The 25,249-nt window shown below is 43.4% G+C and overlaps 1 protein-coding gene across 2 annotated transcripts in view; it reads right to left on the reverse strand.

Moving 5' to 3' along the window:
- Positions 1 to 24,939, reverse strand: part of SCRG1 (stimulator of chondrogenesis 1) — an 81,641-nt gene extending 56,702 nt beyond the window's left edge. The window contains exon 1 of one of the 2 annotated variants that reach the window (XM_085641842.1): positions 24,666 to 24,920. In XM_085641842.1, coding sequence (XP_085497968.1) covers positions 24,666 to 24,847 — 182 coding nt within the window. In that variant the 5' untranslated portion in view covers positions 24,848 to 24,920. Of the gene's footprint in view, positions 1 to 24,665 lie in introns of both variants that reach the window. The other variant, XM_085641843.1, reaches the window with a different exon arrangement.
- Between the last annotated feature and the right edge of the window lie 310 nt (positions 24,940 to 25,249).

Genomic DNA, 25,249 nt, shown 5'->3' on the forward strand with positions numbered 1-25,249 from the left:
CATCGCTAATGAGATGCAAAGTGGGCGTTCCAGAGCAAAATAATAGGAGAAATTACTCCTATTATCAAGCTTTACGCTAACCCTGTTAGAGACAAAAAAAGCAGCGCTAACCACGGTTAACGCTGCTTTTTTACGTCTGCTAATTTTCAGATTTAGCCATGTATTCCAATGGGAGGTGGATTACATGGCTAAATCCACCATGGGCTATCAACAAGGATATCCCTATCCTTGTAGTTTTTTCACTGCATTACCAGCGATAATCTCCCAAAATGCCGCTATCGCTGGATTTTTTATCGCCTAGGTGGTTAGCATTGTTAATAACGCGATAACCAGGCGATATTATCCAGCGATAGCGGGCGTTAAAAAAATTAACACTAAGCGCCCTTAGCGTTAATTTTCCCTGTTCCTTGTTAATATGCCCCTAAGTCTCCCCTGGCCTCATTTTTTTCCCAGTGTTGCCATGTCCCTCTCGCACTGTTTGTACTTCAGCTCTTCCTAGTTCTTACTGTTTCTCCTGTCGGGCATTGCTTTGAAAACCATTCAACAGAACCAAGGCTTCACATCGTGAAGATTCTATCTATTTCTGACTGCACCGAGCCTGGCCTTGGAGTCTGCGCTAAAGTAATTTCGCTGCTAATCCATGTAGTAAATTAAATAACCCTGTGGTCTTTAATTATGAATGTCAATCAAACACTTCATATATAAATTACTGAGCAATGAGTCATGCTGGGACCAAAATTTCCATGTTCAGCATATATATTGCAGATTCTAAAAATAAATGTTAAAACATTTCAATAATGTAATTGCAAAACATATCGAACATATGGTCCCATTTCCGTAGCACAGACTATGTATTCTGCAATACTTCTGCAGATATAAATATTTAATGTACATCATAAATATTAGTGTGGTTTCTTGAGTGCCACACTACACTTGAGTGTTACTCTACACCCTTCTTTAAACACTTCCTGCGATCCAGAATGAACAAGTTGTTTGCTATGCTCTTTTTCACCTATCCAGATAAACTCCGTCACCGATGCGTGTGCTGAAGTTTCACTGGTTGAGAAAACACTTAGAATTCTGTAACGAGGCCGAGATCCTTTCCTGATCATCTACGTAATTCAAGAAGTTCCCATTCAGATGTACTTACACTTGTCGTGGGTTCAACAGACAAACTTGCAAACACTGATTCCAGTGGTGCCTGTTCTGCTAGCGTCTCATATGGGCATTCAGGGACTGGTGTTTGTACTAGGGGTTGATTATTAATAACCATAGATCTGTTCAAACTAGCCTGGGCAAAGCACTACGCTACGCTCGCGTAGTTTGCGAAGTTTGCGCTACTTCGCACTACGCGAACTGCACGTAGCACAGTGCGAACACGCGTAGCGTAGTGTTGCGTAGTGCTGCGGTCATTTTTTGCTTGCTCGCGGTCCTCAACGTCAAGTTGGCGACCGCGAGCAAGCAAAATGACATCCCGGCGAGACTTTTTCCTTGTTCGCGATCAGCAACTGCAAGTTGGCGATCGCGAGCATGGAAAATAAACCTCCCGGCGAGATTCCCAACGCGAGGAGGTCAGGTTTCTCATTGCGAGTGGTCGCGTATGCTCGCGACCGCTCGCGATGAGAAACTACCAGTTCGCGTTGAGAAAGCTGAAGCTCGAGTAAAAATCTACTCGAGCAGCAGAAAACTACAGCTCGCACTGTGCAAGATGCCATTTTCAATGATTGCACAGTGCCGGTTGCTTGTCCGCACTGTGCAATGATTGAAAACGACATCTGGCACAGTGCGAACAAGGTACTACGCAGTTCGCGAAGTGCTACGCGTAGCTCGCGTAGTGCGAACTTCACTTTGCGTAGCTTCGCGAAGTGCCACTTCGCGAACTACGCCCAGGAGTTTCTTACCAAACCTTTTAAAGTCCTCAGGGTCTCTTGAATTCTCATTCTCTGTCAGATCTTGTTTTACTTCCCAAACACGTTACATTTCGCAGTTTGTTCCTTATTTAGTTTATCAGTGGTAACAGGTTCCTCTGTAGTCTCTGAAATGTTTGTTAAATCTATGCAGGATTCTATACTGCCTTCCCTTACTGTCGCACTTTGCATACACGGAAATTACCTTCCAACATATAAGGTTCCGATAGCCATTTATTCCATAGATTATTTTGTGCTCCATGACCCAGCTGTCAAATAAACACTCTATCTCCAATTTGTAAGTCTTGTTGCTTCACTTTCGTACCCATCACATGTTGCTTTAATCATACTGAACATACTGGCATTCTTGTCTGCAATAGCATTTTGCAAATAAATAAGCTTGATATAGTCCAATTTGTGCGCATACTTCTGATATGACCCTGCATATTCTTCTTCAAGGCGTACTGCACAACATAAATGAACTGGTAAACGAGCATCTCTTCCAACATGAGATAAGAAGGTGAGTAACCTTATTCTTTGTACGGTTGTAGCAAGGACCAGTGTTTCTACATATTGGTACAATTTCAGCTTTTTTTCTTGTTGTAGAGTTCTGAGGATATCAAGTAACGTGTGTTTGAAATGTTCCTCTTGAACATTTGTTTGTGGATAATATGGTACCGTTCTTGGTGCCCACTAATTTCAACACTTGTTTTTTGTTCTATTGCAATTAAAATTCTGTTCCTTTATTGGAATGCATCCTGCAGGCCCTCCCATAGTGGACCAAGTACTTTTCCGGCAGGATTTAAGCACTCTTTGAAGCCTTCTGCTGTTTGGTGGGAATGCTTCTGCATCCATAGTGAAGCCATCTTTTGCTACCAGAACACTTCATCTCATTGAAAATCAATGCACACTACCCAGGGACCCTGAACTCTCTCAAGTGTTCTATTGGTGCAGCTGACATGGATAATGCTTTCACTTGCAATACAACAACAACACTTTTGCCGTATGCCCCCACACATCTTGACAGGTGTGGCCAGTGAAATATTCACAGTAATTCGAGAGTCTTATCTTTTGCTAGATGTGCATGCTGATCATGACGTTGATACAGTGCTTGCCTTCTCTATTTCATGTGAAGATATCGGTTCACTTCAAAGGCGTCTCTTTGAAGTAGACCTCACTCCAAAGGCACCACTGGATATAAGTACTGTACCTCAGACACCACCACTTCAGAACCTGTGGATACTCTGTCAGGAAGGACTGCTGTGCTTCTGACACTGCTTGACTCCTGCTTTTCTGTGCAGACCTGCTGCCTTCTTGCCTGGCTGAGGACTGGACCTGCATCTCTTGAACCCAGCAGGCAGAGTGACTCTAAGGGCTAGTTGGCTGGCCTTCTGACCTGAAGCCTCAGGCACATAACAGGCTTCCAACAACCTTGCAACTGCACCTAGACTCTGCCATCTATGAGTCTACCCTGCCAAGTGGTGCCTTCCCAATCCTGGACCCTTGGAAGTGGGGTGGGTCTAAGGTGCTTACCAGTGGAACCCACACATCTTCTCTGCTGAGTGGCACGTCCTCAAGCCGAATAGATACATCTCCATGGCATAGTGGTACATCCTCGAGCAGAACTGATGCATCGCCGCTGCTGTGTGGCTTAGGCCTGGAGCAGAAAGTCCTCATCAACCTTGCATCTTCGCAACTGACATATCGTCTACAGCGCAGGGCGCCTCTGACCCAGGTCCTTTTATCTCTCGTTGACGGCAGTTCAAACAATGACGCTGGCCTCTGCATCTCAGCCTCGCAGCTACTTGGAACCAACGCATCGCCTCAGCTGCGTGCATCAACCTCGACGTCTGGACTTTGCCTCACAAGTCCCGTTGATGAGATGCTCGATGATGACTTACAGGACATAGCACCGCAGCCTCACTTTATCTCAGAACCGATGCATCGCTTCGACTGTGCAACGCTTCTTGCCTGGAATCCACGCAATGCTTCGCAACCAGGATTTAAGGTACTTAACCTAGTCCCTGTAGCCGACTCGTGCTCCATCATGGTCGGCCTGAACTTGTGACTTTGTCCCGGTCCAGAGCGACCGGATATCCCTTGTTGGTACTTAGTGCTTATTGGAGCTAATTTACCCTAAAACTTTGAAATTTAATATCTCTAGTTTACCTAATTGGATTTTTGTGGTTCTGGTCGTTTTATTTATTCAAATATACACTATTTTTCTAAATCTGGTGTGGCATCCTTTTGTGTGGTGTTTTCCCTGTTTAAAGTGTTGCACAAATACTTTACACATTGCCTTCAAGTTAAACCTGAATGCTGTGTGCCAAGCGATCAGAGGGAGAGCACAGGTTAATTTGGGGTTTGCTTGTGCCTTACCCAGACTAGGATTGTGATTACTGCTTGACCAGGGTTCACACCCCGGTCAAACAGAAACCCAATTTCTTACACTCTGCATGTCTGGACTGAAGAAAGATATTATGGAGTGGATAGTATAGTATGGTATAGAAATACCACTCATACATCTTCAAGAACTAATCTGCATTAATCACCTGTTGCCACCTGAATGGCTCTATCCCTCATTATTCCACCTGGAAGTCCACCATGAATACCAATGTGTCAATTCAGGAATAATGATGAGTTATCAATGTCAGAGTATGCAAAAGGGGAAACACAATAAAAAAGTGAGATATCACCTGGAGACTGTTCATCTAGGTGATCATCTCACAGGAGTAAATTCAAATCCATGTTCGAATCTTGACCCTGGACAGTCCTCTCAAAAAAATAACAGATGAGGGAAGTGATTTTCATCGGGATGAAACAGATGAATTGGGAACCACTGTCAACATGGCCGAACATAATATGCTTCACGATGAGAGTTCCGCTGAACATTCATGGTTGAACCCTGACCACTAATGAACGTTTCTGATATATACCAAAAGGTACCCTTCAGTTCTTAATTTGGGATAGAATCAGTGCTTGTGCCCAAAGATCAGCTCTGAAACCCGTGGCTGGTACTTTTAAATGTCGGCACCCTGGATGGCAACGGTGCATAGTGTTGAATCAAACTCATGATGGCTTTTCCATCAACTATCAGACACTCCCAGTCCCTTTATCTCACTTGTGGCAGTTCCTGCTTTATCCCTGTCCGATACTTTTTCTGTCTTTCTCTTTCTACTTCTTCCCCCTTTCCCTCTTTTGCTTTCAACCAATGTCTCATGAGTAAAAATAAGTGCTAGTCCACAAAAATCAGTGCTGGTAGCCCACTCCGGCACCCACCGGCCCAAATTGAGCACTGATAGTCTTATTTCTTATTATCAAATCCCATCACCATTTCAGCACTAAAATGTGTAGTTCCCTGACCTAGACTTGCAAGTGGGAGACAGGTTAGAAAGCTGTTTTCAATGGTAAGTAACTGGGCCACCAGAACCACCTTCCCTGATCATTCTGAGGAAATACCATCAGAGCCATGGTCACTCCTTATTGCAGATTTTGCCAGTTTGCTGAATGGAAGACATCTGCTCGTAGATGTTGACAATTACAATAAATACCCTGAAGTAGAAGTAGGTAGATTAGCGTAAGCCAATGAAGTAATTTCTATGATAGGCAAATGTTTTGCAGTGTATTGAATCACACATGTGATTCACACTGTCAACAGGTTGCCATTTCAAAGCTGTGAATTTGCCACTTTTCTCTTCTCTCTCAAAATCAATAACCAGAAGATAATGCCCAAATGGCACCAGGCTATCACAAGGTAGAGAGATGCATGTGAACTCTAAGCAAAGCTTTCTGGAACTCTGGACTTAAAGGGGTGATGTGGAGTGGGTAGTATCCTAATTTCTACAAGAGTTTGGAAATACCCCTCAACGTCTACCAAGAACTCACCTTCACCTGTTGGAAACTTTAAAAAAAATTCAAAAGATCTCCAATAAGACAATGCAATGTACATAGAATTGTAGAGTTCTTCTAAGTAGCTTTGGTGGACATATTTGATTGCAAATCTTGATACGTGGTTGAATATTGTTTGGCGCTTTCTCAGTAGTGCATGAGTAATTGATTTTTGTCAAAAGTCCACCTTTCCACACATCCTTCGATGTACCTGGTGAGCTACCTTATTTCTTTAGGTCCATGACTTCTCCCATTTCCTTCTGTGAAAATGTATATAAAATGTCATGGCCGTTGGGCAACCGAGGTGCGATGTCAGATCAAAGGTAGGTAGCAGAGCTTCAGGAAAGTGTCACTCAGACAAATTAGGACTGATTTAGATTCTAGAACCTTGATTTAATTTTCTTTTAAATGATTTACATACACTTAAAATTATGACAGTATGAAATCCATCATGGAATGGATTTAAAACATTAGATGGCGGGAACATCTGGAAAAGGTTGGTTAACAACTACAAATGGTCACAGATTTAATCATGGCAGTGTGGGACTAAAACAATGTTCAGAGTTTGAAAGAGAGAGGCTTAACTCCAAAATCGGTTGGGGTAAAGGAAAAGTGGTTTACCAGTCAGAAAAAAAATATTTTAACCATGAGCAAACAAGAAACGTTATTCAATGTAAATGCACCTGAGCCAGGGGCTGAGCTTCAGGGGGGTATTTGGGGTGTTACACCTCCCCTAATAGATGTATTTTCTGGTAAATAGTGGGGTACAGGTGCTTTCAGTCGGGTTTGGTGAGATGTCTGTCGGATTTCACCAGTAAGTTTTGCATTCACACAGACAAAAAGACACACACACTATCTCCCTCTATGTTTTGAAACTCTTCAACAATGTTGGAGATTTTGCACATTATTGTGTTTTCTCTCACTTAGTACCCCTACCCATCCGAATTAATCTTCCTTTCCACTGTCCCTTTAGTCCCCCTTATGCACGTTGCTTGTTGTATAATGTGTTTTAGCCTTAGATGCCAACGTGATTGTTCGAAAATCTGAAGCTCCAGCCCTCCCCCCAGTCTTACTCACCAAGCAACGCTCCCGACCGAAGCATTACATTTACTCGTGGAAATGTTCACCTGCCACATTTGTGACTGTGTAAACCATGCCTGTGGCTGCTCGTGGAAAAGCGTGACCAAGAACGGTGCATCAACGCCACAGTCAGAAGAGCATGTTTCCTGTGCCAGTGCCACTCCATCCCCTGAGCAAAGGGACCACGGTTCCAGTTCCACGTGCAATAGGTCACTCTTGGCTGCCTCTTGCTGATGGCATATTACGTCATCTAATGGACGTGCTGGTTTTGGCTTAGGCAGTCACTTCCTAGAAGTATTCCTGGAATTCTTTGCAGAGGCGAAATGTGTTCCAAACTTAGTTATAACCACATGGGAGCCAATGTAAGCTTTTCTTTGTAAATCGGGCTGTGCATGCATGTACATACATCCAAGGGAAGTAAGGCTTTCACACACAGTTTGCTAAATCATTGCATCCCCTTATGTTGGTTTGTTTCTGACCTGCTGTACAATGAATAGTGTCTGCGCGACATGATGAAAATCTGAAATCAAATAGAGAAAAACATCTATCTCAAGCTGACAACCTTTACATTGTGGCCGCAGGAGCTGCGATGAAGCAAGACTGTCATTTTGAGCCAGAACTCAGCGCCAGGCTTTTATGAACTGTTTCCAGTTCCTTGGCATCTGCCAGGATATTCGGCGCCACGCGGATTTGGGAAGGATTGATTCCAGGGAGATTTCAAACAAGAAAAATACATCTGACTGCCATTGCTGGATAAACAAGGTTATGTCTGAGAAATGACTCAAGTAATTCAGAGGGTGTGAGACTGGTACAAGCATCCAGCGAAGGAGGTACAAGAGGGGAATTCAGATGAGCAACTAGGTAGACTTGAAAAGAGGTATATGTAGATGTTTATTCATTGGAAACAACTTAACCTAACATAAGGTAAAGGTTAGCGGGGGTCAATACTAGCCACAATACAAAATCTAAGAAGATGGTAAAATCACAAGTTAAGGTACAATCTCAACGTTAACACCCACACTTGCAGTTATGTCTTAAAGGGGCAAACCATATGGTCATAAGAGATTGATTGAATATGTCGGTGAGTGTGTAAGAGATTCATTCACTAATCTCTAGGAATGAAACCTGAGTAGCAATATATATTATATTTTTTAGACTGTTAGTCGGTATTGTTTTTTCATATAGGTGTAAGACATTAGGGATGCATAAATTAGTTAGTATGGTCAAGGCATCTTGTTCTGTGTAATGTAACAGACCATATTTCGCTGTATGGCGGTAGTTTGTGTACTGTTTGCTATTTTTGTGTATTTGACATTGAAAGGTGGGATTACACCCATATGTTACAACCAACAATGTAACACTCAATGATATCACATGCGCTCGTGTAGATGTTGTAATGTGGTATTGAATGTCAGATATAATGTGTGATGTAAGAAAGAGTGGATAGTGGGGTAAGGGTTTATGTTAAGTTAGTCCCTCGAGTTGTGATTTTACCATTTTGTAGGATTTGTGATGTAGCTAGTAGTAACTTAACCGTCAGTCTTCACTCAACTTTAACTAGTTTCGTTTTTTTCACTTATTTTCGCCATTCTATTTTATTGAGTTTCAAAACACAATTCCTTGGTGTGATTAATCAAGGTTTTAATAAGAATTATTGACCCAGATACGAAATTAGCCTTATTGTATTCAGCATTAATGTGTGTTTCACTTTAATATTAATAATAATACAATTCAAAAAAGCACAACAGCTACCTCAAACAGAGGTGTCCCGGCGCTGACAAGCAATATTGTTTTGTGTACTGCATGAATACTTTATACATTGCCTGTAAGTTAAGCCTGACTGCTTTTGTGCCAAGCTACCAGAGAGTTGAGCACAGGTTAATGTAGGGTTTGCTTATATTTCACCATGACAAAAATTGTGGTTGATGCTTCAGTAGCGTTTCAGCCCCTCAACCAGGAACTCAATTTCCTAAACTCACTCATATTCATATACAAAAGCATATAATATAAGTGAAATATACGATCATACACAAATATATATACCCATGTATACTCTATTCCTACTTACAAATCCATACAAGAGATCAACCGAGAAGTTCCAGTATAAGCATTAGGTTAAGCATGCACATATATATCAGACTGCAGAAAAGTGATGGATGGAAATGCATTCAGAACAACAGGTAATTATCCTGTGTACAGTGCATTCAATCATTTTTATCTCAGCTGTGCCATTTGAGAGGTGGGCTAACTATCTGTATATCTGCCTAGGCCCGGACCCAAAGGGTATAATCTAGACTGAACTGCTAGGCATGTCCCTTCTGAACTGGAACAAAAGCAACTCGAGACTTGGTTTGGCGATTGTTGGGCCTCATGATGTGGCATTTTTGGGCCTTATCAAGACGTGTAATTTGAGTTTTAATGGCACAGTGAGGTTTATGCCCTCTTACCAAACTATGCACCCAGCCCCTCTTCCTGCAGAATCCGCGGTGACTAGCCTTTGGCCACGTGCTGTGACTGATTACAGCACATCACTTTAAGCCATGCTCTGCTTCCAACCCCATTGCCTTAAATCTCACCATGTGATCTGTGAGCAGCTCATGGCCTTTTTCCATACCTTGCACCCAGTATTTGTGTCCTCAAACATCGCAGAGTGCTGTTACTTTGTTATGTTTTTCCATTTGATATATTTGTTTGCTGTTATAGAATCATTTTGTACCAGTTCAATTACCATTTTTCATTCTTGCACCTTGAGTGTGGATTTAAACTTTTCTCATGCAAATAAAGGATGCTGTCCGCCCTCGTGAAATGCCTGCTGATTCCTCCTGTGTCTGTTGAGTATGTATATCTATATAGTATGTAAGCAGTTATATATTTTAATATAGTGCCTGCTGATTCCTCTTGTGTTTGATGAGTATGTATATCTATATAGTATGTAAGTAGTTATATATTTTAATATAGTACCTGCTGATTCCTCCTGTGTTTGATGAGTATGTATATCTATACGGTATGTAAGTAGTTATATATTTTTAATATAGTGCCTGCTGATTCGTCCTGTGTTTGATGAGTATGTATATCTATATAGTATGTAAGTAGTTATATATTTTAATATAGTACCTGCTGATTCCTCCTGTGTTTGATGAGTATGTATATCTATACGGTATGTAAGCAGTTATATATTTTAATATAGTGCCTGCTGATTCCTCCTGTGTTTGATGAGTATGTATATCTATATAGTATGTAAGTAGTTATATATTTTAATATAGTACCTGCTGATTCCTCCTGTGTTTGATGAGTAGGTATATCTATATAGTATGTAAGTAGGGTATATATTTTTAATATAGTGCCTGCTGATTCCTCCTGTGTTTGATGAGTAGGTATATCTATACAGTATGTAAGTAGTTATATATTTTAATATAGCGATGGATTAGTATTCCCGATTAACTAGACATACATACATGGCCTACATCAGCTTTTGAATCCTCCCTAATGCATAGTTGAACTTCCTCAAGAAGTGGCCGTAAAAATTACAGGGCATTACCTTGTAATCCAGCATTGCTTGGTGGTAGGCTAGAATTCACATTAATGAAAGAGTGAGCCTATGAGGAATGTAGAATTAGCTTTCAGTGGAAAACCCCTATGATTATGTCTTTTTTGCAATTCATTTTTACACCCTGTCGCTCTTAGTCATCTCTATCTATCATAGAGATGTCAGAGTGCTGGGAGTGTGTGATGTGCATTGATTTCCAATGTTGTGTGGTCCACTGCTGTCAGTTGAGAGACAGCTCAATACAGTCTCTTTGATGTTTGTTGCAGTAAAAACCATATTTGTGGGAGGTGTTGCCAGAAAAGGACTATGTACGCACCGTGCCACTGGACTCAAGCTCCACCTGTCTGATGAGGCCCAAATAGGCTGGGGTTGCTTGTGTTCTCATCTGGAAGTGACCTGACCTAGCCGTTCTGGTGAGACTGTTCCAATATGAGCAGGACCAAGACTAATTTACGTATTGCTGTTCCCTGTCTAGAGTGGCACAATAGTCAAAAAACACATGGATGAGAATGTAGCCCGAGTGACTGCCAGTGGCTGTGCCTATTGAAACATTCCTTTTATCTCTTTGTTGTTGTAGCCTACCTAAGTCAGTGGTTTAAATGGTAAAAAATAAGTGCAGGTACTAATTAAAATAGAGGTGTGGCAAGTGGGCGGGGCTAGGGGCGGGGCGAAGGGAAAGATCTGATCATACCTAATTACTTCTGTACCAGCTGAAGCACATGTCAAAACACACGAGAAATGCGTTTATGGCAATAAAACAGGTTAACTAATTACACAACATACTCCTCGGAAGCAGAGCGGCATCTGCCCTGCACTGGAGCAGAAACCTAACCTGCGCCTGCCGTCCTCTGGATCAGGGTACCGGTACTCTCCGTGGCTACAGAGAAGTGCCGGTACTGAAGGCAAAAAAAATCGGAAGTGCCGGTACTCAGTACCGGTGAGTACCGGCCCATTTAAAGCGCTGTCCTAAGTGTGATAAGAATGCCCAGATGTGGGTCTCATGCTCACTGTGCAACAGAACTCAAGCTGCACCTCACTGATGAGGCCTAAGTATGCTGAAACCTGTCTGACATTGTTTGCGTTTCAATCTGGAGGGGACCTGGCCTTGCTATTCGGGCTGGGATGTTCTTATAGGCGCAAGATCGGGCTGATTTGCATACAGCTGGTCTCTGTCAAAAGTAGCGAAAAACAATGGATTGGAATCTCACATTAGGCTGAGATTAATTCAAGCTTTCCTTCCATCCCTTTGTTATGTGTTGCATTAACAGTCTCCGTTCGTTGCTTGTGTTCTGGCATTAGAATTGCCACCGAAAATACCATTGGGCCCCGTTCCTAGATTGCATCTCACACTGCTGGGTAGACCCAGTGAGGGGTGCAGGAAAAGAGGTTGGAGTGCTGCAGCTGACTGAAAGTTACTTTTCAAAGATATGACCAGTAGGGGGCATCTGTACCTTGTGCATTACATGTCAACTTCATTGTAATTTTTTTGCAAATATTTTAATTTAGTATGTCCACACACAGTCAACTTTGGCTGTTGTCCAACTTTTTTGCTTTCCGAAAAAGCGCTGTGAGCCACACTGAAGCTTTTGTGGGATATTTCCACTGAGTTGCAGGGACAGTGACAACACATTACTTCTCAATAAATTAATTTCCCTATATCTTCTTTCTTCATGTTTTCAATACAAATACAATTAATTATCAATAATAAACTCAGTTTGGTCAAGTGTTAAGAGCATGATGAGAACTCTACCAGACAACCTCTGGATGTAGTAGGATCTGTTCTTGGCATGTCTCTTATTTGCTTTACAGGAAATTCCACAGACAAAGGAGTGTGTTTCAGTCCCTTTGAACGTCTTTTTGGTCACCTAGTGTGTGGACTCACCTTGATCTGAGACAGATACGTTGGTGGATCACCTTAGACTGATGTAGTGGACTATGAGATTGACCTCAGGACGTTTGGTGACACAATCCACGAGTCAATCAAAGGAAAACCTTCAGGCTAGAAAGAAGCTGAACAAGCAGTAGTATGACTGGAAAGTAACAATGCCTGGGTGCCAGGAGGCACAGGAGGTGTTGGTGCTGGAGCCCATTTGTCCTAGAGCTGTAGAGGATACGTTGTGTGGACCATACAAGGTGGTGCAGAAGGTTTTTGATGTAAAGTACTTGTTGGACACAAATGCCACAAAAAACACAGGAGGGTGTTCCATATAAACCTTACCTCTGGAGAGGTCACACAGTTAGCATCATGGCTATGACTGATGCTGTTAAGGGAACAGTGAGCCACATCCGGACTTACTGCATGCTAACATGAAGGATGGATCTGTTGATGGGATATCACTTGCCCCTCAGTTGATGCCGGAGTAGCAGAAAGGATGTAGGGAGGTACTGGGACAATTTTCCCATTTCGTGTCTGTGACACCAGGCTTGATACTTGTCTGTGTTCCTCAGCTTGACACAGGAGATAGTCTGCCTATTAAAAGCAAGACTTATGGTATGTCTTATCAAGCCTGGCAGTGCATCAAGGCAGAAGTGGATAAGATGTTGGACTTCGGAGTGACTTAAAGATCTTGCAGTCTGTGGACCAGTCCAGTGCCATTGGTGCCCAAGTAGTTTCCACTGAATTGCTCTTTTGTGTGGACTACCTAGCCCTCAACGAAGTCACTAAGACAGATACACATCTGCTTCTGAAAGCTGATGATCTTGTGGACTGCCTGGGTGTTGCAAAGTACTAAAGCATCTTTGATCTCACCAAGGCTTTTGGTAGATAGCTTTAGCACTTGGTGCCAATGAAAATATTGCATTTTCTTCACCAGAGGGGTTATTCCAGTTTCAAGTAATGCTTGTTGGGTTGTAAAATGCTCCTGACACGTTCTAGCACCTTGTTTATTATGTTATGTCAGGGCTAGTAGAGTTCTGTGTGTTCTACCTATATGACATTCAGATATTTAGCATTTCTGTGGAGGAGGATCACCTACAGCATCTAGAATGTGTGTGTGCTAATCAGGATGCAGGGTGTGAAGCTGGCGATCAAAGCAACCATGTATCAGGTGGAGATGTCTACCATGGATAGCAGATGGGTAACTGGAAGATTAACCCATTGAATGTCAAGATTCAGTCAGTATTAGACTGGGAAGGTCCACTATCCAGACACAAGTGAAAGCCTTTCTAGGTCTCACTGGTTATTACATTATAGCTACTTGTGGGACCATGGAGGCACTTTTAACATCTTTAAAGTCCAAGAAGCAGCCCAAGAAGGTGAAATATTCTGCGAAGTGTCGAAAACTTTTAAGGGCGTGAAGAAAGAACTGTGCAATATACCTGTACTGAAAGCCTCTGACTATTTATTTATTTATTTATTTATGTGTTTTATTGAACACAAACTTTACCGAAGGTGTCAGAATGCTTTACAATAGAACCAGTTGCATTACATAAGGACTTCAGAGTACATAAACTACATAAAAGAACTCTAAGCTTACATAAGAATGGTAGTAAATATATAAGTCTACTACAGATACTAGTGGTAAGAGTTACATATATACAAGGTGCAAATTCCCTCAAGGTTACATTTTAAGAGAAGTTGAAGCGATTAGGGTTGGACAAATATATATTACATATTTACACTGCATTGTCTTCTCTCCATTGCTGAGGTTCTTGCTTTCAGCCCGCCTTCAGGGTGCTGTTGCACTCAGAGGAAGTGAACTTGGGCCTGTAGGAATTGTACTGGCCAGCTGTACTCTTTAGGGAGGGGGCACATCGGTGGTATTGAGCCCCGGGAGTTTAAAAGTAAGAGGCAGTTGCAGGCTCACGTCCTGTTTGTTTTTTTTTTTTTGCACTTTCCAAAGTGCGACTTCTATCCGTCCGGTGCCTTACTTTCCTTGACTACTAGTCTGGCGCCATGCTTTAGCAGGCCACGGAGCCAGGGGAGCAGACAGAAGATATTCTTTGCATTAAAGGCAATGGAATGGTTGCATTCCCACAGCCTGGGGTGAGCAGGGTGGCGTCCGAGCAGGCACTGGTCCAGGCGGCAGGGGGCCAGTTTTTTGGGGTTTACTGCCCTCTTTCCTCACTACAGTCAGCCCTTTATTGTACAGATGGATGCCTCCTCCTATGGAGCTAGAGTGGCAATGGCTCAACTTAAATACAAATGTAGAAAGCATCCAATGTCCTTTATTAGTCATGTGTTACTATCTAAAGAGAAAAACTGGGTGGCCATTTACAAGGAATGCTTTGTCACATTGTGGGCTTTGAGACGGTTCTGGCTATATCTCTTTAGTCCTTCATTTGTGGTACAGATAGATCACTAACCATTCAAGAGGCTAATGGATGAAAATCCCAGGATGTTGAGATGGTCCATCCCATGCCAATATACATATGTCATGGTGAGGTAAAACACTTTAATGAACCACAATGAAGTAGTTGGCCTTTCCCACCAGTTATACCATTTCAACAAACGGACCTGCTCAATTATGGAGAAAGACTCCATGTAGTATAGTCTACTGCCCACATCTCCTGTCCGCTTTGATTGCAGAAAAGTGGGACCTGCTGACTCACTTGTTCCAGCACTAAGTTGTCTATGACCATGGAAGTGAGTGCTTCACAGAGTACTTAGAGGGCTGCTGTGCATCCAAGGCTGGTGTCTGACTGACACCCAGCTTCCCAGGGGTGAGGGTACATCGCCTGAAGTCTTGCCTTGCTGGAAGAAGGTGCTTATCTGACTTGAGGTGCCTAGAAGCCAAGCTGCCTGGTGAAAGAAAGAAGGAACCTGCCAAACCTGCAGGAGGTGCAACTGTCCAGGAAGAGCCAGGAACAGCACTCCTATGGGCTTGTGAGTTCTACCAGAGGACACAGCTGCTTGGTACCACTATACCAAGATATACGACCGTAGCCTAAAATTTATGGCCCTGAACAGGCTCTAACAGTCAGTGTTGGCTTTAGCACTGCAAAGTGACATGAGAAAAAAGCAAACTTTCCCTGAGCATTCCCAGATCAAACAATATTCAATACCTTGCCTTGTTTATCTGAAGAGCTTAAGACGATAATTAATTAAAGGTATCACCTAGATTTGTAACGATGGCAGCAGGAGAGGGCACTGCATAGACCAGCAACAGTTACACTAGATCAAGGATCGGCTACCTTTTTTGTAACATGAGCTACTTCTGTTTAATGAAAATCATCCTGAGCCACTCATATGGTTAGTGATGTAATAGTTACAATATCAGACCAGATTACTTTAGGGGCCACTATATGCAAGATTACTAGCAGTGATCACCTCACTGCATCTGGAAGGGTTGCCAGCAAAAACATAACAAAGGCTTTATCAACTTGGAATGCCTCTAAATGGGTAACACATACCAGTATTGGCTTCAGTGTCCCTATACCAAGTTAGGAATATGAGCATAATATCTCCTGTAGGGTGCATGATTTATAACTCCTATATCGGCTTCAAATATATTTTACAAATTCAATCACTTTTCGCCAAACAGCAGCATAGAAAAAAAATTAACACATTTTTATCCCAAATACCTGTTTTTCAATTGTGGTATACATATATTAATTAAACCAAGCAAAAGCTTCTAATTTAAAAGCCTGGGATGCACATCTCTAGCTACTTACAGGTAGCCGGAGAACTACCAGTAGCTCTTGAGTTAATCGTTGGAGAAGCCTGGACTAGACGAAAAAGGCAAGACAGAAGGACTTCTGTCTTTCTTGAGTTAAATTGCTACTCATCCAATCATCTATAGCCCAGAGACAGTTATGAAATTAGAATGACCCTCTTCTTGGTTTGGGTCATGCTTCAAAGTGATTTGTGTATGTCACGGATGAGAGTCCACAGGAATGGATAAGGAAAGTTGGAGGGACAACATAAAAATTAAATAAAGTAGGGCCCAGGGAAGAAACTTGGCTGTAAGAGTTATTTGTGAGTTCAGCGATGTTTGTTTCATTTGCACTACCCAGGCCATACCTGTTGGCTATATGCTGTCTATTTGTTTCTTTGATGTTCCAGGCTCTACAGTTTCCTTTTGCTGCAGTGGAATATCAATGTATCTGCACTGTTGTCAGGCTCTGCCATGATGCTCTTTTGTACCACCGAAGGAGGTGGTTTTTGTTGTGTTTTCCCATCATATCATTGGTAATGCTAGTGTCTGTCACACCTCCTGTTATGGTACTCTGAGGTTTAGGAGAGACATAAATATGTCAGGTTACACCAATGTAGCTTGGTTTTGAGTTTTGTTTTTGGCTAATGTTCCTAGAGGCATGGGTGGAATTACTGGTCACCTATGTAATTTATGTTGTGTGCCTCATACACGTGTTGGTTGATGTCTCTGTGTGTGGCATCAGGCTGCTGAGAACGTGTGATGCGTGTGAATTGTCAGTGTTGACAGTTTTGCTGCTGCCATTCGAGAGGGCTCATTACAGGATGGCCCAGCTTATGCCATCATCCTATTCAGAGATAACCCCTGTAGAAGTGTGGGCCTGCCATATGGTGTTGTCTGTAGCCTAACCCCTGAATTGAATTTTGTTCTGAACAAAGTAATTGTTGTTTTGGTAGTACAAAACATGCAGTTTTCACCTCCTGCAAAGTTTTTACAAAATAAAGGGGATCCTCCTTTACCATGGGCAAGGTGGAAGGAGGAGTTCCTCTCTTATATGAAGGCTATTGATGGTAATAGGATGGGTACGGAGAGGAAAAAGAACATACTTCTCCATTGTTTGGGGTCTGAAACTTTGTTTGTTTTTAGTACATTACCGACAGTTTCTCCTCAAGGAGAAGGGGAGCATAATGCATTTGAAGAGGCTCTTCTACGGATGGAACTTAGGTTTAAGCCTTTCTTTAGTTTGGCGTTGAACAGATTCAAATTTTACGCTAGTGCTCAACGAGAAGGGGGATTCATTTAATGATTTTCTGACCACGTTGCAAAGTCTCATTTTACACTGTAACTTTGGAGCCTTAAAAGAGGAAGCGATAAGAGATCAGATTATAGTAATTGTTAGGAATAAAAAAGTGCAAGAACAACTATGCGGGACCAAACTTACAGAAAGTGGTTGCTTTTGCTAAAGCCATAGAACAGTCTGAGATTTGGATTAAATCTGTGCAGGATAGTGCCACAAAGAATGTGAAGTCTCTGGATGAAGTGTGTGCTGTGGTAGACAATTTGGACCGCAAGAATGTGCTAGTTGGAAAGAATTATGACATAGCATATACTTGTTATAGGTGTGGTAGTCCCAACCTCACTGCACTGCTGTGGGCAGAGAGTGTAGCAATTGTGGGCATAAGGGACCCTTTTCACATGTGTGTAATGGAGAAAGGAAGAAAGGTGTTGCATTGTCCATTAGTAAAGCAGCGACTGCGAAGGAAGCTGAGTGTGTTACGTGTGTGTATGTGGATCAGATACTGACATGGATAAGGGAATAGTTTTATCTTTGAATAATCTGGAATGGAAGGGAGAAGTCATTAAGCCTCCCAAATGCAAAGTTCAAGTGCTTAATAGAGCGCTGGAGCTTATGGCAAACTTGGGGTCTCTTGGACTATAATTACTAAGGAGTATTTTCTAGAGAAGTTTGGGGGTGTCAAGATTTTAGTGAACTGAAATAATCTGATGTAATAGCACAGAGCTTTGATGGGTCAACTATTGAAAGGGAAGGGTATATGAAGGTGGATGTTATGTTCAAGGGTAGAACGGCTATATTAAACTATATGTGGCTAGGAAAGGAGAGAACATGTTTGGTTGGAAGGGTCAGTGGAAGCTGGCCATCATTTTAAATCCTCTCAGTAGGGAACCCGTACTAGTGGTCAGTGACCCAGAGGATTGTGCCTGGTTCATTTCTCAATATCCCAATGTTTTTTCAGGGAAGTTGGGCAAGCTGCATAGATATTCTCATTGTATTAAGCTCAAAGGTGGGGCAAGTCAGATGAAACAAAAATTTAGAAGAGTGCCCATTAATGTGAGAGAGGAGCTTAGTAGTATCCTTAAGTACATGTTGGATGGAGGGATTATCGAAGAAGTAGAGTCTTCCGAATGGGCATCTCCCATAGGTTTGACCCCAAAGTGTATAAAACATTGAGAGTATGCATGGACCCTAGAGCATTAAATGAAAACATTGTAGTAGACTGCCATATTCTACCAAATATTAATGAGGTGGTTAGTATGTCGGAGGGGGCAGCAGTGTTTTCTACACTGGACTTGCTTTCAGCATGCCATCAAATTGAACTGAGTGAAGAATCTAGGTCTCTGACCGCTTTCATTACCCCTTAAGTATTATTCCAGTTCAATAGGATGCCGTTTGGCCAAGCACCGGCGGCAACCATTTACCAGAGAGCAAAGTTTCATATGATTAAGGGAATGGAATCTTTTGTCAAGTGCTTTCAAGATGATATTTTGATTTTTTCGAAGAATAAGCAAGAGCATTTGAAGCAATTGAAGGAGGTCTGTGCAGAGTTGGGCAAGTAGAGATTGACGCTGAATGAGAGCAAATTCAAGTTAATTAAAGAATCTGTGGAATAATTTGGACATACATTTTCCAAGCAGGGTGTGGTGCCAAAGCAGTCATTGGTGGATGCCACTGTCAATGCCCCTGCAACTGATAACAAAGAAAAGTTGCTCTCATTTGCTGGTCTCTGCGAGTACTACAGCAAGTTTATTAAGGACTTTGCGACAAAGATGGAGCCTTTAAGAGAACTAACTCTGAGAAATCTGGAATTGGGGTCTGACAGACAACATGCTTTTGATTTGGTGAAATCTGAAATTGTGGGAGCACCTACTCTAAAGCCTTTTTCTGTGTGAACAAAGAATGCAAAATTACTGAAGATGCCAGTCTTTATGGAGTGGTAAGGGTGTTGTCACAGAAATGTGGGGTAGAAGAATGGAATGTGGCTTATGCATCATGCACTTAGTGAGGCAGTAAGGAAGTATGTAGTTATAGGAAAAGAGCTTCTGGTGAGTGGCTGGGCAGTGGAGAACTTCCAGATTTTTGTCTGGGGTTCTCGTTTTATCCTGAAGACTGTTCACAAACCATTGGTTGGGGTGTTGCCTCCTGGTGGGGGAAGTTGTGCCACTGCTCGCATTGCTAGGCTTATGTCTAGGCTTCAAGAGTACAATTACCAGGTTGAACAGGTACCTGCAAAAAATGTTACTGCAGATTGTTTATTGAGGCTTCCATGGGACAGCAACGAGGAAAGTAAGAAAGAAGGAGATACAGTATTGCCGATTTCATGTCCAGGGGTTTTGAGGGCATGGAAGAAGGGATGTGGAAGGTTGCAGTGGAAGAGGATCAGTTGCTAAAAAATGTGTTGGAATATGTGAAAGATGGCTGGCGTAGAAGGTGGGAGATTCCTGCAGAGTTGTATCCTTATTGGAGGGCATCCGAGTAATTGGAAGTGGAAGAAGAAATGTTATTCAAGGGTGGCCTGCCGCCCGTAGGTTTACGTGATTGCATTATGATGATAGCCCATGAAAGACATCTAGGAATGTCTTCTATGAAGAGGATGACCAGGACCACCTTTTGGTGACCGGGTTTAGACAGATTTGGGGGATATAATGGTACGTGAGTGTGAAGTGTGTGCTAACAGTGAGAAAATACTCAAAGTGTTGCTGGCTCCTTTGTGACCTGTTGAGTGGCCTGGATTCCTATGACAGAAGGTAGGCTTTGATATCTCTGGCCTTTTCAACTTTTCACCCCATGAGTGTAGGTTTTCCATGGTTATGGTGTATTACCACTCAAAGTGGCCAGAGATTAAGTTTGTGTCTCAGGTTACCACTGTGACAGTTATTGAATTCTATAAGGAACTCTTTGCAAGGAAAGGATATCCTGAGGCTCTCATCACAGATAATGGGGTGCAGCTAAAGTCACAGGAGAGGATTGAATTTCTTAAATATTGCAACGTTCAACATGATGCCACCGCGCTGTATGAACCTAGGGGCAATGGTCAAGTGAAAAGGTTCAACCGTGTGTTGAAGGATAGTATTTTGTGGGCATGTGATTTTGGTAGGGACTGGAAAGACAGACCGAGTTGTGGTTATATCGCATCACACCGCATACCACCATAGAGGTTAGCCCATTCAAACTGCTTCAAGCTGTTTCTATTCATCCTGCTACTGGTGTGCACAGCAGTTTGTAAACATTGTGGATTCATAAGGATTTAAAACTGCTGGGCCAATCAGCGGCAGGATGAATAGAAACAGATTACTGTGCACAGAGTTCAAGTTAAACCAGGATGTTATATGTATTGGTGTGAGAAAGGCGTTAGTGTAAAACCTGCAACGAATGGCAAAACAGCTTTAACAGGACATGAACCCAGCTGTGCGCATCAGCGTAGAACAAACACGTAGAAATTAAGCTGTGTGCGTTGGTGCTGTTCAGCACAGGCACAAGGATAACAGTGCATCGTTGCTAGGTTGTTTCCAAAATGGCGTTGAGACGTGACGAACATCCTGGCCTTGAACGTGCTGTTGAGGCAATACTGACGTGATGAGCTGCATCCACGTCCTGACGTAGCACCACGTAGTTCCACAGAGTCCTGTGAAGAAGTCACCTCAGAATACCGCAAAGAAATCTCATGAAGGAATTGCCACAGAATGCAAGGGGAAACTTCAGGAGCAAGACGCGCAGCTTTCAAAAGATGCAGCACTTCACACATATAGTAAAGACCCAAGTATACCTAGATGCTCTTCAAATCACCAAAGGATCCGTGGGTGTTCTCTGCTGGCAGCGCTATGAAGCGTGTAATGCGGAAAATAGGTCCTTAATCCCAGAAACAGTAAACTCCGCTACTGCTTGCGTAGGTCTTGGGATATCCTACACAAATGGCACCACTCCTGTGCTCTCAATTTTAGAAGGTACTACTTCAGATTATCACAACATTTTTTGTAAATCCAATATTCCATGAGGGGTTTTGAAAAGATTTATTTGAGAGACAGCACAGTACCTGCCTTCAGTCAAGACAGTCAACTCCCCTGTCCCCCACAATTCTACATCAAGAATCCAGGCAATAAATCTGGCAGAACAATGTCATTGGAAAAATAACAGGCCTCTTAAAGCGATACCATCTACAACTGCCGCTAAAGCACAAACACTATAAGAAGCCTTCCCTATAATTGTGTGGACAATGGTGCAAGGCAACGTGGGTATTAAAATGTATCCAGTTCACATATTCGTCTTTTATTAAAAAAAGAAAAAATACATTACGGATAGTTTGTCTAACACCCATTTTAAAGGAGATCTGAAGAAGGAAGTTCAAATTGATCAATGCGTGTTTTTTTCTGTTGGGAAGATGCTCCAAGTGCCTCATTCGTTGTTATAAGTAACAAACATACACACAAAACATATATTTCTCTTAAAACTAAACTCCTCGAAATGATTGCAGAGCCACTGCCTTCTCTGTGGGGACCAGCTGCACCATCCTAGTGAAGGCGCATGTGCTGATGCTTCACAAAGACACTCGCACGCAAACTTTAAAGTTTCGAGGAAAAAGCTTCCAAATAAGGCAGAAACTATACTGCTTTTGTTAGAATTCAAGGGAAACTATAATATATAATGGTGTATGTTTCGTCCTCACAATGGGCCCGATTCACAGAAGTAATCTGAGACAAAATCCTAAACTTGCTACTTTTGGTATTCACAGAAGGCATTTAGTAGTAGTAAAGTTAGGATTTTGTCTCAGATTCGTTCTGTGAATCGTAACCTCTGCATTTATTTTGGAAACCGCACGATAAAATGTCGCGTATCATGATTTTATCTCAGAAATGGCATTAACATTGCTGCACAAACATCGACTGCGCTCGTTACTTACCATTTTTCTCACAGACGCAGACAAGCATGTAACTGACTCCTCTCTTGGGCTTCTTGGTGCGGAGGCCTCATTCGTCCCCCATTTCTCCATCCCTTGGCAGACGATGCCTGCCCCCTGCCCCCCTCCTGACGGACTCCCAGCAGGATGAGGGGTGGAGCAGGACAGGTGGGGGGGGGGGAGGAGGAGTCAGAGTAATGTATCCCCCCACGCCTTCTCCCTGAGCACATTGAAAGAGTTTCCCGCCACTGCCCCTCTTTGTCCGTGTCAGCGGGATGGGGAGAGAGTTGTATGTGTGTGTGTGGGGGGGGGGGGCGCGGGGGTATCAGCGTCTGCATCCAAGGTATTGGCACTCCTCACCCTCTTCACATGCACATTAACTATGTGCAGAGCGGACCGTGGAGTGGGGGCTAGCCCAGGCTGAGAGTACGTCAGGAGGCGTCGTGGGTGCTGTCTACATAATATGCCCTGTGCGCCCCGAGATTGCAGAATATAAAAGCACCTTCATCACTGGCGTCAGGGCTTTAAGTGGGATGAAAAAACTCAGGGGTCTCTCAAAGGGGCGTGGCCAATGTAATTAGGGGCGTGGATTAAAAATACGTAAACTAAAAATCTGCGTTTAGCATAGTGTGCCGCGAGACTTTTATTTTGCTGTTTCTGCCATTGTATCCAGATACATGATACAACAAGTAACATCATACCTACAACAAGTCAGGGCTATTGGCTTTGTCAATGATGTTAGTTGCATAAGATAAATAAGCAGCAACTATGGCTTGTATATAATATTGAAAAAGCTAACACTTAAAGCCTTGGTGACACCAAGGATTTCCTTCCCCTACAACGCTCACCTGGCATGACATCATGCTGTAACTTCTCCACCAGTGAGAAGTGAGCAGTGTGAGCAGCGCTGCTGTCACTTCAGTTCGGAAACAAACGGACGGTTCGTGCCAGGGCACAAAACAGAGCCCGATAGAGACCCGTTTCGATGGCCCCTTTAAAAAACTGCCGGTGCTCTGCACCGGAAAGACCCGGCCCACTTAAAGCTCTGACTGGCGTCAATTCCAAGCATCATTATTGCACTGTGACGTACTCCAGATTACACGATCGAATGTCAAAACTGACACCGCATCCAAACAGATGTGCCCTCTTGTGCCCAAACTCATCTGCCGAAGTTAGGAGCGCTGAGAAACAGCCCCTCGCTCCAAATAAGTCACATGCGAGTGGATTTAACATTGTTCAAAAATGTAATATTTGTTCTTATTTGTGGACATGGGGGCGAGGGGGCATTGTGCAAATCAGAAAATAAACCACTCTGCGTCCACTGTGGAACGCGTAAAATAAAAGGTAATTCCCATGACCCCTCAGTGTTGAAAAACGTAACCCCGTCGTGTTGCAGATGGCATTCATGGCAATAGCACAGATTGATTGGGATGATGTTATGATGACATTTTCATCCGTCCACATTGCTGCAAAAGTCGTGACTTGAAATGCGCCCCACTGTGAATGCTACGCTCACATTGCATTAGTCCGCCCTTTATTTTGCTTGCACAGTTACCACCCTGTACTCAGCAGAGCAGCAACGCGTCTACGGAGGACAGAGTCGATGAATTGCCTCCTTGTACATGAGCACCACTTCCATTTACCAGGATGCTCGTTTCACTCAGAATAAGTATTCTCTAGAAAAAACTGGGTGCCAAAAGAAGACTCGAATCTCCAAACCATGTGTTTATGGACACTTTTGAGAGCTAAAGAGGAGCGGTTGTAGGGCAAAACTAGGCGGGTGCCTTAAGCGCTACCAGCAATGAGACGCTCTATCGCCAAGACAGCATTTGAGGTACAAAGTTTGCATTTTCAGGACAGTGAAACACTTGGAATATTCTCTGATCCCCAGGCCAGTCTTAGAGGGGCACCCAGTGTAGAGAAACAAGGTGCTCTCTTTACCCAGTCCTGCATCTCAAGCAATCACCACAAAGTGGCGTTCCGGGTCCGTGCTTTGTTTCAAGGTGTCATCATGGGTTTGAGACCTATGGAGACATCATTCGCTGGATGGTCTCTTTAACAGGTTTCTGCCAATTCAACTGTCACTGATAGTGTTGTACATCTGAATCACACGTCCACGTGCTCACATCAGACCCCAGCCTCGGCCAGTCATGTACAGCCTCCTAAAATGCAACTGCTTGATATAGGTGCCATTCTTGCAAATTGCCACTTTTTATATTTAAACTATTTCGTGTAGCCAGTGTCCTTATTCTCTTAGCTCTTTTAAGAGAATTCGGGAGTATGTCCTCGCGGGCAGAGCCTGCGCTCATAAATAATGTGTTTATGCTGGAAGCGCGCTTCTTTGGTGAAACTGTATTGTGCCGCCGGCGCTGCATCTGCCAGCCTTTGTCCTTCTTACCGCATCCCAGGCCCCGTGCACAGCAGTGACGTAAACGAGTGAAAGCGCGAGAGGACCTACCTGTCTCCGTGCTGCTCTCCCTCCCAGCTTCGAGATAGATGTGTCTCTCCGGCAGGCTCACGCCGAGCATTTGAGCGAAAGAGAAAAAAGAAAAGAGGCGCGGGGGGCAGAGGGGGCTGGTTTGGCAGGAGGGAGGTACAAACGCGCCTTTGTCTCCAGACTTGGGCCAACAGCATCTTCATCGCAGCCAAAACGTGGCCAGGAGCGCTCAGGAATAACTACCTCTCTTCAGCCGCGTCCAACCCCTAGAAATCAATGAACGGCTCCTTTCCAGCGGCAGCAACAACCAGTCCATACAGACGCCGGGAGAGGGAGGGGGGCTCGCCCGGGGGGAACAGTATATGCCTTCTCAGCCACAAGGAACAAGGCATGAAGCGGGCAGTGGCTTCTTCCCTGTCTTGCCCGGGGAGCGTGGCGGGGAGGCAGGGGCTGAGAGCCAGAGCTCGCCTTTGGGGGATAGCTCCTACAATAGAGTACAGTGAGCAGAAATACATCCTGCAAACTGGAGGCATTTATTCGGCCTCTGGGGTTTTACACAACGCGCGTTTTTCCTGTCCACCTTTGCACATTTTGGCCCAGAGGCT

Source organism: Triturus cristatus, chromosome 2_2, assembly GCF_964204655.1.
Source record: "Triturus cristatus chromosome 2_2, aTriCri1.1, whole genome shotgun sequence".
In the NCBI taxonomy this organism is placed as follows: domain Eukaryota; kingdom Metazoa; phylum Chordata; class Amphibia; order Caudata; family Salamandridae; genus Triturus; species Triturus cristatus.